Consider the following 14,153-nt stretch of genomic DNA (forward strand, 5'->3'; position numbering starts at 1 on the left):
GGCCTCGGAGGCAACCATCTGTGCCGTTTCTGGGCTCGGAGGTTAGGGACACGCACAGCAGGACACGGTGGGCAGGGAACTCACACTTTAAACCCTCCAAAGCCTCCAGGAAGCAGCTGTGTGGAACTCCACCCAAGAGTCTGTTTATGTTCCAAAGTTAGGCCGCTGATCAAAGGATTCCTGCGCGTCTGTACACATGTTTCTTTTCTTTTTGCTTTTCAGCTGCCCCCAAGGTATATGGAGAAGTTCCTGGGCCAGGGGTTGAATCTGAGCCACAGCTGCAGCAACACTGGATCCTTAACCCACTGTGCCGCAGCGGGAACTCCTGTATGCGTTCTTCCAAATGCCCTCCGTTCCCCACCACCCAGGTGGGCGTGATCCCGACTTACTCTTCAGAGTTGGCGATGTCATCGTACATCATCACAATGATCTGCTCGTCGGGAATCCCATTGCGGTGAACGATCTGGTAGGCATGGCACGCATCTGCCTGCGGAAAGTGGTTTCTTAAGTGCTAGATTTTGCCCGGAAGGAGGTCAGTTCTGGAGTTCTAACGAGCAACAGGTCCTTTCTTATGGAAGACCAGCTGCGAGGTATTGAAATTACTTTAAAACACATTCATGTATTTTTTTCAACTCATATATATATATATATATATTTTTTTTTAAGTCTTTTTAGGGCCGCACCTGCAGCATATGGAAGTTTCCAGGCTCGGGGTCCAATTGGAGCTGCAGCTGCCAGCCTACACCACAGCCACACAGCAACATGGGATCCAAGCTGTGTCTGTGACCTAGGGATCGAACTTCAGTTCTCATGGATGCTAGTTGGGTTTGTTATCGCTGAGCCATGACAGGAACTCAACTCAATTTTTTAAAATCCACACCACCACCCATTGTGAAACTCTCATTCATCAGGCAGTTAGTATACACGTGGATTTTATACACACACACACACACACACACACACACACACACACCCCACTACCACCACCACCACCTCTACAGGCGAAAAAGACATTTATAAGTCCTAAAAAACTTATTTTTCTTTCTACACCACATAACAATCTCCTGAAAGCACCGATTTTGGTCTGAAAAACAGAATGACTTAGCATGATTAATCAACAGATTAAAAGCTTAGCAGCTGGTTCTGTATCACACAGGATTCTTCTAGTTCCAGCAACTTTAACTGCCACAGTCGCTATTCAGAGAATTGAATGAAAACTCAAATGTTCCACTCAGGAACTGAAATGAAGTACGTGTTCTTTAAAAAATAACAATGAGGGGAGTTCCTGTTGTGGCTCAGCGGTAACAAACCCGATTAGTATCCATGAGGATGCCGGCGCAATCCCTGGCCTCGCTCAGTGGGTTAAGGATCCGGCATTGCCATGAGCTGTGGTGTAAGGTCACAGATTGAGCTTGGATCTGGCGTTGCTGCGGCTGTGAAGGCCAGCAACTGTAGCTCCGATTAGACCCCTAGCCTGGGAACTTCTATGTGCTGCAGGTGTGGTGCGAAAAAGCAAAAAAAAAAAAAAAAAAAAAAAAAAAATTATCATGGCAACCCTCTGTGGTAAAGGTAACAATCCCATTTCAGAGATGAGGAAATCAAGGCTGGAGCGGGGGTGTCTAAATCACACAGCTCACAGCGAAAGGCCCCAGGCACTCTGACTCCAGAACTCGACATTGCTTCAGACAGGGACAGCCAAGAAATACACTAAGGAGTGTCCATTGTGGGGCAGAGGGATGGGCAGTGTCTTGGGAGCCCTGGGACTCAGGTTCAATCCCTGGCCTGGATCCAGTGTTGGTGCAGTTACGGCTTAGGTCACAACTACGGCTTGGATCTGATCCCTGGCCTAGGAGCTTCATATGCCGAGGGGTGGCCAAAAAAAGAGAGAGAAAAAAAGAAAGCCATTAAAATTGTAGAGGCCTAGCGAGAGAGAGAGGCTGAAAATCTAAATTTTTTTTTTTTTTTTTTTTTTGGTCTTTTTGCCTTTTCTAGGGCTGTTCCTGCGGCATACGGAGGTTCCCAGGCTAGGGTTCGAATCGGAGCTGTAGTCACCGGCCTACACCAGAGCCACAGAAACGCCAGATCCGAGCTGTGTCTGCAACCTACACCACAGCTCACGGCAATGCTGGATCCTTAACCCCCTGAGGGAGGCCAGGGGTCGAACTGGAAACCTCATGGTTCCTAGTTGGATTCGTTAACCACTGAGCCACGATGGGAACTCCAAAAATCTAAATCTAGATGATTTAAAAATAGTTACTAAATATCACACACACACCCCGTTAAAATGCTTATGCCCCTATTGCTGTAAGATAACAGGGTCTCTAAATACCAGTCGTGGTAGGGTTAGGTTACTTACCCCTTGAACATGTCCAAATCCCAACCCACAGAGCCCATGAATATACTGCATTACTGGCAAAGGGGAATTGAGAGAGCAGAAGGATTTAAGACTGTTAGTCAACTGACCCTAAAATAAAGAGATGACCCTGGATTATTGCAATAAGCCCAATGTAATCAGGGGTCCTTACATGAGGGCGACGGAGGCAGGCAGGTCAGAGGCATAATGTAAGAAAGACTGGGCCACCACGGCTGGCTCTGAAGACGGAGGAAGGGCCCACTATCCAAGGAATGTAGGCAGCCTTTCGAGGTGGGAAAAGGTAAGGAAACGGACCTCCCCAAGGGTCACCAGGAAGAAACGTAGCTCTTTTAACACCTTGATTTGACCCAGTGAGACCCATTCCAGACGCCTCTCCTCTAGAGCTGTGACAGGATGAATCTGTGTTAAGCCACTAAATTTGTGGCAATTTGTCACAGCAACAGTAGGGAACTGAAACAGTGATGGTGAAAGCACACTGGGCTCTCGGAAACGTCTTGATGTCATCCAGTCGCCCTCCACCCTGGCAATTCTGTTCCAAGCTATACCCTCGAGAAACCCAGGCCCATATGTCAAGGGAATGTTTACTGCCTCGCTGTGACAGCAAAATCAAGAAATGACCCAAAGCACCATCAACAGCTGGAAAAATCAACTGTCTACATTTATGTAACAAAATATCAGAAAGCTCACACAGGGAGTTTCCCTGGTGGCTCAGCGGATTAAGGATCCAGCACAGCCACTACTTTGGCTTAGGTGACTGCTGTGGCACAGGTTTAATCCCTGACCTAGGAACTTCAGCATGCCATGGGGGTAGCCAAAAAAAAAAAAAAAAAAAAAAAAAAAACTCACACAAATGGAATTATCTAAAAATGAATGAAAGTACAACCCATGCTTCAAAATACATAAATCTCAAGAGCATAATGAGAAAAAGAATAAGTCGTAGAGAAAAAAATCCACAATGAGTACCTTTATAAGGTCAAAACAGGGTAAATATTGCTGTTTAAACAGTTAAATATATATATATTATTTATATTATATTATATATTATATATTATAATATATTATATATATGATATATTATATATTATAATATATGTTATAATATTATATATGTTATAATATATTATATTATATGTTATAATATTATATAGTATATATAGTACATATGATATATATTATATTATATAGTATATATGATATATATTATATATATATATCATATATATTATATATGGCAAAAATCTAGAACAAAGCAAAAGAATGACCAAAATCCCAAGGGCTTGCCTCTGGCAGGAGGGGAGGGAGATTTGATCAGACAAATGTCTATCAGCACAGAAAGAGACAAAATGTGGTCCATCCATACACGGGAATGCCGTTTGGCAACCAAAGGAATGAAGTACTGATACGCCCTACAACACAGAGAAACCCCAAAAACATGATGCTAAGAGAGGCCAGACACAAAAGACCACTCTGCACAGCTCCATTTATATGAAATGTTCAGAAAAGGCAAATTTACAGAGATGGAATCCGTATTAGTGGTTGCATGGGCCTGAGGGTGGGGACTGGAAACGGCCCGAGGGATCTTGCCCGGGAGATGGAAACTTTCTAACACCGACTGCCCATAGCGTTTGCACGACTTGGCAAGTTGACTAAAAAAATCACTGAGTGGGATGCTTGCAATGGGTGAATTATACATGATCTGTAAAATATGCTTCAATAAGGTTCTATATTTCAGAAAGGGCAGGTTCAGCCTGTCCCGTTAGTGTTGTCTTATACTGTTTGGCTCCTCACCCCTACCTTAACAGGCAGGTGCTTTTATGCCCATTTCACAGATGGGGACAAGCTCAGACGGCTCAGGGTATCCACCCCAGGTCTTTTGCCCCTGACCCTGCCTGACCCCTGCTGCCACATGCAGCTGTCTCAAGTCGAGCCGTGATTCTCTTGGGTCCTTGGAGTTACTTGGGTGCCTCCAACTTTCTTAATTCAAAAGGGTTTTGTGGTGTAGGTCACAAACAGATGCAGCTCAGATCCCGAGTTGCTGTGGCTGTGGCATAGGCCAGCAGCTATAGCTCCAATTCAACCCCTGGCTTGGGAACTTCTATATGCTGCAGGTGAGGCCCTAAAAAGACCAGGAAAAAAAGGAGGTTTGGTTGGAGCCAAGCATTTACTGGCACCCAAAAGAAATAAAGGCAGGGCTAGGAGTTCCTTGGTAGCTCGGTGGGTTAAGGATCCAGCATTACCACTGCAGTGGCTCAGGTTCAATCCCTGGCCGGGAACCTCTGCATGCCCCAAGCGCAGTCAAAGAAAAAAAAAAGAGGAGTTCCTGTTATGGCTCAGTGGTTAACGAATCCAACTGGGAACCATGGGGTTGTGGGTTCAATCCCTGGCCTCGCTCAGTAGACTGAGGATCCAGCATGGGTGTGGGTTGCAGATGCAGCTTGGATCCCACATTGCTGTGGCTCTGGCGTAGGCCAGCAGCTGTGGCTCCAGTTAGACCCCTGGCCTGGAAACCTCCATATGCCACAGGTGCGGCCCTAGAAAAGGCAAAAAGACAAAAAAAAAAGAGAGAGAGAGAGAGAAAAGCAGTCAACCAAGTCAAATGATAAAGGTCACTTGAATGACTTCCCAGGACCGTATCAGATCAATATGCGCTGCCCCCATAAAAACTGAAATGTCGTAGGTGGGAGCACGTGAGAAGCAGGCACTGAGCAAGATTCAGAGAAAGGGCAAGGCCTCTGGACTACGGAGCAGAGACTGCTGACAGCTGTTTCACAGCTTGCGTAAGGAGCTCTGCCACTTTACTCATCACCCCGTGACTTCCTGGTGCCAGCCGCTGTCCTGACTCTGATTTGCTGTCTCCACCTCAGGCCAACTGTAAGCTAAATAAGGTCAATCGGCCCGGAGCAAAGTCTAAATACCTGACATGCTCAGTCACTGCCAAGGGGTCCCCTTTCAAGCCAGGTCGGGGTTCTGTCTGTAGAGAGCAGCATGCACACTGCCGCTCCGGAGTGCTGCCGAGGCTGGGCTGGGGGTCCAGGCTTCACGGAACTGCCTCACGGAGCCCTTGCATGACCACAGCCATCTCGAATTTTCCAGAGGAGAATCAGAGCTTTAGAGTGCAATTACGTGATTGGTAATTACACCCCCGGGGTCTGTGCAAGTCCACGGGCCCCAACTTCCACCACCCCGCCCAGCCTCTGCCTTGTCAAAGCGCATTCCCTCAACTCAGCCCCACCGGGCTGGGCTCTCCATCCACGTTTCTTTTTTGTTTTAACATAAAAGTGATACTTTGTAACAGGATAGATTAACCTCCAAAGCCTTATGCTAAAGCCAGACAGCCAAGACTGCTTATTGTATGTTTCCATTTATATGAAATTTCTAGAGAAGGCAAAACAACAGAGACAGGGCAGGTCCTTGGATGCATGGGGCTGGGATGGGCACAGGCGAACTTTGTAGAATGACCAAAGTGTCCTAAAACTGGACTGTGGTAAACCCTGTACAACTGTATGAATTTACTAAAAATCACTAAACTGGAGTTCCCGTGGTGGCTCAGCCGTTAGTGAACCCAACTAGCATCCATGAGGACACAGGTTTGATCCCTGGCCTCGATCAGTAGGTTAAGGATCCAGCATTGCCGTGAGCCGTGGTGTAGGTCGCAGACACAGCTTCGATCCCACATTGCTGTGGCTGTGGCTATGGTGTAGGCCGGCGGCTACAGCTCCGACTGGACCCCTAGCTTGGGAACCTCCATATGCCACGAGTGTGGCCCTAAAAAGACCAATAAATAAATAAATAAATAAATAATCACCAAATTATAGGACAGGTGAATTGTACGACATGCAAAATTATACCTCAGTAATATTGCCTGCAAAAAATGGTAACTGCACACACTTTTAAAATACATAAAATTAAAGGTGATCTTTCAGAAATGTAGTAACTCTGCCAAAACGCCAAACCACCTTCTCCTTCAGAGCCCCACGGGCAGCAAGGACCTCAAGCCTCCCCCTCACGTCCTCCTCCTAGTGACACCCGGCTCCCATCTGCCTCTCCTCCCAGCTCCCGGCATCCTGAACGTCCTCCCCACGGCCTGTGCAACAGCGACCTTGACGTTCAATCTACTTCACCACCACCTCTCTGCCCCAGCTGGGCCTAAGAGTTTCCTTCTCCATGGGCTCAAATCTCGGCTTTGAAAGAAACCCTCCTCCCGTCCACTCCTCCCCTGGTGACCGAGGTGCTCATTCTGCATCCCTCCAAGCCTGTTGGAAGGCTGGACCACACAGCCGTCCCCAAGTGCAGCTTGCACTGCGGGACCTCTCTCTGCCCTCCACGCGCTGCCGTCTGGGTCTGCCCCGCCACTGCAGGAACCTGTCCTCAAGGCCTTTCCCAGCCTGTCCCACCAGCATCACCCTAGACCAGCTCCCGCTCTGTCACCCACTGATCCCAGGATCCCAACCCGAAATGGAAAACAGAGAAATCCGTTCGGTTTAACTAACGCGGTATAAATAACCATCTTCAAGCGCAGAAAAGCACTCTGCAATGATTTGACTGAGCCTGGTGTATTTTTGAGGGGGACGGGGACCACACCTGCAGCATATGGAGGTTCCCAGGCTAGGGGTCAAATCAGAGCTGCAGCTGCCCGCCAACACCACAGCCACAGCAATGCCAGATCCCAGCCACGTCTGTGAGCGACACTGCAGCTTTTGGCAATGCCAGACGGTTAACCCACGGAGCAAGGCCAGGGATCAAAAAGCAATGCCACATGGTTAACCCACGGAGCAAGGCCAGGGATCAAAGCCTCATCCTTGTGTATACTAGTCCGGTTCTTAACCCATTGAGCCACAACGAGAACTCCGTGCTTGGTATATTAATCCTCCCTAAAGAAATTTGTGATAACGAGTGCTATGTTAACCCAAGGATAATGTAAACTTCTATAAAAATGTTAAGTTTAAAAGTATGTGTAGGTTCTACTTCCACTGGGAAAGTTCTTTCAAATGCTCTCTGAATGCTCAGCCTCCGTCAAGAGAGCAAATGTTGGCAGCTGGCTGAGAAGACACCCCGGCCGGCAGGGACATGGGCTGACCCAGCGATGACTCAGCATCCACATTTCCTCTGCACAGACTGCCTCGGTGCCAACATCCGCCCTCAGTGGGGATGAAGAGTTCAGCCTTCATTCCATTCTGCTGCCCTCATTCCTTTTTTTTTTTTTCGTCTTTTTTAGGGCCGCAACCACGGCATACAGAGGTTCCCAGGCTAGGGGTCTAATCAGAGCTACAGCTGCCAGCCTACGCCAGCGCCACAGCAATGCGAGATCTGAGCCACGTCCGTGACCTACACCACAGCTCACGGAAATCCTGGATCCTTAACCTACTAAGCGAGGCCAGGGATTGAACCCACACCCTTACAGATACTGCTCGGGATCATTACCGCTGAGCCACAGCAAGAACTCCACCTTCATTCCATTTTGATACTGAGTATTTTACCCAAGGAACCTAGCAACACACACAAAAGTTTTCTGGGAGCAAAGGGTAATCAGATTCCTCTTCTTAAAAATGTTTAATTAATGTATTTTTAAATGGTTGTATCAAAACCAGGGTGGCTGATGAAACAGCCCATCCACTGTCCATGACCTGTATTTGATACCCCATCTTTTCTAACGCATGGTGAGAGGAGAAGGAGAAGCTGACCTGGGCAGTTAGTATCAGGTTGCTCCTCTTTAACTGGGGCAGGTCCAGGCTAAATATTAAAAGGAAAAGGGATCATTCTGCCATGATAACAACCTTCCAATCAAGCCAAATTTCCTATTCAGCTAACATACAAAAACCATTCAAGAAATCCATCATTCAATAATCCAGCTACAGACTGGTAGGAAGTTCATCTAAACCAACCCCTACTGAACAGATACGAAAGCTGACACCTCGGGAAACGCACGGGAGGCAGCCCTACCAAGCTGTCGGGGCACCGATGCTAGACCCGAGCGGCACAGACCAGCAGGGCAGCCCCGGGCCACCCTGGTGATGAGCACTTCAAATGTGACCAGTCTGAACCAAACGCATGGTAATGGTGGATGCACACTGCATTTTCGTAACTTTTTTTCCTTTTACAGCCACACCCATGGCATATGTAGGTTCCCAGGCTGGGGCCTGGATGGGAGCTGTTGCTGCTGGCCTATGCCACAGCCACAGCCACAGCCACACAGGATCTGAACTGCGTCTCCGACCTACACCACAGCTCACGGCAACGCCAGATCCTTAACCCCCTGAGCGAGGCCGGGGACTGAACCCACGTCCTCATGGATACTAGTTGGGTTCGTTACTGCTGAGCCACTACAGGAATTCTTCAGTTTCCTTATTTATAAAATGAAGGCGTTGGACCGGTAGGTCTCAACTGGGGACACTTGGCAAAGGCTGGAGACAACGTTGGTTGTTACAATGGGGGGGGTAACCCTCCTGGTGTCTAGTGGCTAGAGGTCACGGAGGCTGCTGAACATCCTACGAAGTGCAGGACAGCCCCTCCCATGACAAACGATGACCTGGCCACAAGTATCAGTGAGGCTGAGCACCCCTGCATCAGACTGAGGTGACCCCCCTACGCGTCATTCTGAGGAACTGCCAAACCGTTTGCCAAAATGGCTGTACCATTTCGGAGTTCCTGTCGTGGCTCTGTGGTAATGAACCTGACTAGTACCCATGAGGACGCAGGTTTGATCCCGGGCCCCGATCAGTGGGTTAAGGATGCAGCGTTGCTGTGGCTGTGGTGTAGGTCAGCAGCTGTAGCTCCAATTCAACCCCTAGCCTGGGAACTGCCATAAGCTGCACTTGCAACCCTAAAAAGACAAAAAAACAGCCTGTACCATTTTAACCCCCCCCCCGCCCCCAGCAACGTGAGAGGGTTTCCATTTGTCCACATCCTCACCAACACACATCTTTTTGCCAACCTAGTAGGAATGTAAAAGTCCCTTCTTCTTCTGGGAGTCCCTGCCATGGTTCAGCAGAAACAAATCTGACTAGCATCCATGAGGACAGAGGTTCGATCCCTGGCCTTGCTCAGTGGCTTAAGGATCTGGCATTTCAGTGAGCTGTGGTGTAGGTCGCAGGCGCAGCCCGGATCTGGCGTGGCTGTGGCTGTGGTGTAGGCCAGCAGCTACAGCTCTGATTCGTCCCCTAGCCTGGAAACCTCCATATGCCGTGGGTGTGGCCCTAAAAAGACAAAAAACAACAAAAAAAAAGTCCTTCCTGTTAACGGCGTCCAGGATTGTTTACAGACTGTCGGAGTCACAATGGAAAAGGTTAGTCATTTCCTTACCTGGTGCCTATAGTTATACCAGCCATTCGAACCCGCGACAATCACCACCCAGTGTTTGCCTCCATCCTCAGGATCATCCACGGGAACAGCACCAATTCCCAGGACCAGGCTGAGCAGCGCGGCTACTTCCCAAATCATCCTGTGCCCCGGCGTTCGACTGCAGGAGTCTGGGAAGGAAAAGGCAGAGTCAAGCAAAAAAGGAATGACGAGAACAAAAGAACACTCCTGGCCCCTAAGAAAAGACCTCAGTAAGTGGGTCAAAAAGGGTCAGATGGAACACACCGAGGGAAAAAATGATGACAGGGCAGAATTTTATTCTTCGCTTGCCTGCCCATTTCCCTGGGTGGAGAAGGGGGTGGCCCCTAGCACCCAGCCTTCACTACAGGCGGAAATTATAAGTATAAAGCAAAGACTCTGTCACAACTTGAAATACAGCAGATACTCTCCATCAAGGAAACTCACTGCAGGAAAAACATCTACCCCAGACCATGAACAGTTTGTACTGTTCAAATGTGCACAGCAAAATGTGGAAGGAGGACAACATTTTTTTTTTTTTTTTGGTCTTTTTGCTATTTCTTTGGGCCGCTTCCGCGGCATATGGAGGTTCCCAGACTAGGGGTCTAAGCGGAGCTGTAGCCACTGGCCTACGCCAGAGCCACAGCAACGCGGGATCCAAGCCCCATCTGCAACCTACACCACAGCTCACGGCAACGCCGGATCGTTAACCCACTGAGCAAGGGCAGGGACCAAACCCGCAACCTCATGGTTCCTAGTCGGATTCGTTAACCACTGCGCCACGATGGGAACTCCCGGAAGACAACATTTAACAGTGGTTATTCTTGGGTGATAGGTGGAATTAAGGATGATCTTTCTATTTGCCTTTTTTTGCTAGAGTAATGTATATTACTCCTTCAATAAAAGTTTGTAAAAATTCAACATACATTCAATATAAAACACTGAGGGGCAATTTATGTTCCTGAGTGATCTAGACAAGCTACAGTCAAACACTGGCAGCCCAAATTAATGTCTTTGAATCCCCCTGACAATCCATTTACATTTTTCTGTACAAGAAGCAGGACAAACATTTTAATCCTTGCTTTACAGGAAGGGGAGGTTGAAACAAGAGAGCAGGGACTTGCCCAATGGACCGTCAGCTCTGGCCACAGATCGGAACCCTTGCCTTCTGAATATCTGATCCAGCCTTTCTGCTACATGGTTCTACATCTCAAGACTTTATTTCTTTTTTCCCAGCTGCACCCATGGCAGGAGGCAGTTCCCAGGCCAGGGACTGAACCCACGCCACTGCAGTGACAGCGCCAGATCTTTAACCAGCTAAGTCACAAGAGAACTCAAGGCTTCAGTCCACACCCGATTTTATACTTCACTGCCAAAACTTTAAAGAGAGTTTTAAAGCACAAAAAGCAAGACAAAGGCCAGGGCCTGGCCACCTTGCATTACTCAGATGAGTATGACATTTTGCTGCCCTGTGTCCTGATCGTGTTATTTAAAAAGAACAGCCTTCCTGCGATGGAAGCCAGGCCTGACACTGAGCCAAGAGGGAAAAATAGTTTTGAGATACAGGGACTCAGAGCAGGACAATCTCCAAGGCTCATCTCTGCCTTTGGCAAAACAGGGGCCATCCGCTCATTCAGTAATTCACTCACCCACCTGGTCAGGGTCCCCTGAACTCCAGACAACAGGCTGGGTGCTGGGAACACAGCAGGGATGGACAAAGCCTCTGTCCACACAGGCTGCACGGCCCTCGAAGGTATGAAGCACCTCTAAGCCTAAGAAACCACCTTCAGCATCTGTGCCTAAAACTGCACGGAAACGCAAAATCATGGATTTTCGCCCCGCATGAAAAAAGAGGAAGCCCTGAGTCTGGCAAAAGTGTATGAAAGTAAAAGCCCTTGGGCTGTGCTTCTCCCACTTGACTGTGTGTCCAGATCACCCAGGGGACTTGTCAGGAGCAGATCTGATTCAGTAAGCCTGGGAGGGGCCTGAGACTGCATTTCTTTCCTTTTTTTTTTTTTTTTTTTTTTTTTTGTCTTTTTAGGGTCACACCTGCAGCATATGGAGGTTCCCAAACTAGGGGCTAGGGGTTGAATCAGAGCTGTAGCCACTGGCCTACACCACAGCGACAGCAACGCCAGATCCAAGCCGCATCTGCAACCTACACCACAATGCCAGATCCTTAACCCACTGAGTGAGGCCAGGGATCAAACCTGCACTCGTGGATGCTAGTCAGATTTGTTTCCCCTGAGCCAGGATAAGAACTCCAAGAGACTGCATTTTTGACAAAGCTCTGGGAGAGGCCCAGGGCCACACTCAGATGTAGCAGGCCTGTTCCTGGACCCTGGCAGGCTCCTGGCAGCTGTGTCCAGAAGCCCGGCAACCCGGTCAAGGAATCACACTGTTCTATCCCTGGATGACTCCTCCCAAGGACTCACTTCTTAATTTGTAAGAACTAAGAATCTGAGTTGGTGCCACATTCAGGTTTCTTTAGCCCCACTGCAAGGTCATGACTACATTACAGTGCCCCAGATTGGTGTTTAAGATTGTCTTAAGGAGTTCCCGTTGTGGCGCAGTGGTTAATGAATCCAACTAGGAACCATGAGGTTGCGGGTTCGGTCCCTGCCCTTGCTCAGTGGGTTAAGGATCCGGCGTTGCCGTGAGCTGTGGTGTAGGTCACAGACGTGGTTCGGATCCTGTGTTGCTGTGGCTCTGGCATAGGCTGGTGGCTACAGCTCCGATTGGACCCCTAGCCTGGGAACCTCCATGTGCCACGGGAGCGGCCCTAGAAAAGGCAAAAAGACAAAAAAAAAAAAAAAAAAGATTGTCTTGAAACGGCCATGGTGCAGAGCAGATGAGGGCAGCGGTCTGCCCAAGGCCACCCCAGCACCAGAAGCCACTGGCCTGTTAATATGTTAGCTTGTATCAGAGGATGCTCTCAACCTGCTCAGGGCCCACCGTGGGGCTGGAGGGGGACCCATGAGAGGTGCTGTTATACAAATGTAGGCAGAGGCAACAATGAGGTCAGGCAGGAGAGAGCCGAGGAGTTCCTTTTCTCAGAGGTCTCCAGTGGCCCCCACACGGGAGGGGAGGTGCGCCCCAGCTGCAACCAAGCCTCCCAGGAAGCCCTCCGGGGCCGGTGGGGTGGGGGTGGGGGTGGGGGTGGGCAGTGTCGGCAAACTTTTTCTGTAAGGGCTGCAGAGTAATCATTTACTTTGCGGGTCATGCCAACTCCATCCCAATTCTTTGCGGGTCACGCCAACTCCATCTCAATTCTTGAACTTCCCCACTGTATCACGAATGCAGCCAGAGACAATGCGGAAAGGCTACGTTCCAATAAAAGTGAACCGGGTGGCCTCTGCGTTCCCGCCTTAGGGCGAGAGCCCACACACAGCCTGGGGTTTTCATCACCTTCACCAGCAATCAGGAAACAGGCTCTACCAGTCTCTTCGGAGTTTGGATCAAGGGACTTGATCCCAAAGAGGCGCATCCCTCTGGGGGCACTGGTCTGGGACTTTTTCCCGTTATAGTCAGAGACAAAAGAACTCATCAAATACTAGAATCGAATGGATGGCCTGACTGTGAACAACAGAACAGACACCACCAGCTCAGGGGTCTCAATTAGCAAATGAAAAGCACCGCTGATTTTTACAAATTCCAGTTTACCTTTCATGCTTCTACTAAAATACTAGCCAGTTACTCCTAAGTGCAGGAAAGTACCTCACTCATACGCAAGTAAGAGATTCACAGTTAATGTCTGGCCATGGTCCCTTCTCCCATGTGCGCAGCGTTGTGGCTCCTTGCACATAATGCCAAGGTGAGAGCCTCACAGTGAGGCACCGAATCGAATAGAAAATCCCACTTAAAAAAACACGAACACTGGAGTTCCTGTCATGGCTCAGTGGTTAACGAATCCGACTAGGAACCATGAGGTTGCGAGTTTGATCCCTGGCATTGCTCAGTGGGTTAAGGATCCGGTGTGGCTGTGGCTCTGGCATAGGCCAGCGGCTATAGCTCCGATTAGACCCCTAGCCTGGGTATCTCCATATGCCGCAGGAGCAGCCCAAGAAATGGCAAAAAGAGAAAAAAAAAAAAAAAAAAACCCAAGAACACTACTACTATTTTAGGAAACATACTGGCGCCTAGGGTACAGGAAAGATGTGAAATTAATAGAATCATCCCATTCCCCTTGGCCATGACCACGTCTCAAAGCGGCAGGCCTTGGACGGCCACCTCCTGGTCAGCGATACTCTTGACAAAGTCAAAGCATGAAAACAAAGTCACAAAAAACCCTGCAGCATCCCTGTTATTCTTGCTTTATCAGAGTGAAAGGTTTATGGAGAAAAAGTGAATGGTCCTGCCAAACCAGCTCTCGGTGATTGCTCTTTTCACCTGGGGGCCTTCCGGGGACCCCAGCACACAGGCGTCATTCATCATCTACTACTTTTTTTCTTCTCTCATCTACGTC

The 14,153-nt window shown here is 48.8% G+C and overlaps 1 protein-coding gene across 2 annotated transcripts in view; it reads right to left on the reverse strand.

Moving 5' to 3' along the window:
* Window positions 1-14,153, reverse strand: part of LGMN (legumain) — a 33,828-nt gene that overhangs the window by 14,050 nt on the left and 5,625 nt on the right. For both annotated transcript variants that reach the window (XM_001927082.8, XM_005656451.3), the window contains exons 2-3: window positions 9,674-9,840; window positions 390-487 (exon numbers count right to left, since the gene is read on the reverse strand). In XM_001927082.8, the coding sequence (XP_001927117.4) occupies window positions 390-487; window positions 9,674-9,811 (236 nt within the window). In that variant the 5' untranslated portion in view covers window positions 9,812-9,840. The remainder of the gene's footprint in view (window positions 1-389; window positions 488-9,673; window positions 9,841-14,153) is intronic.

This window comes from Sus scrofa, chromosome 7, assembly GCF_054392235.1.
Source record: "Sus scrofa isolate SSC_HxYL_T2T_F1_AM1 chromosome 7, Sscrofa_HxYL_maternal_Yorkshire_Landrace_v2.0, whole genome shotgun sequence".
NCBI lineage: Eukaryota > Metazoa > Chordata > Mammalia > Artiodactyla > Suidae > Sus > Sus scrofa.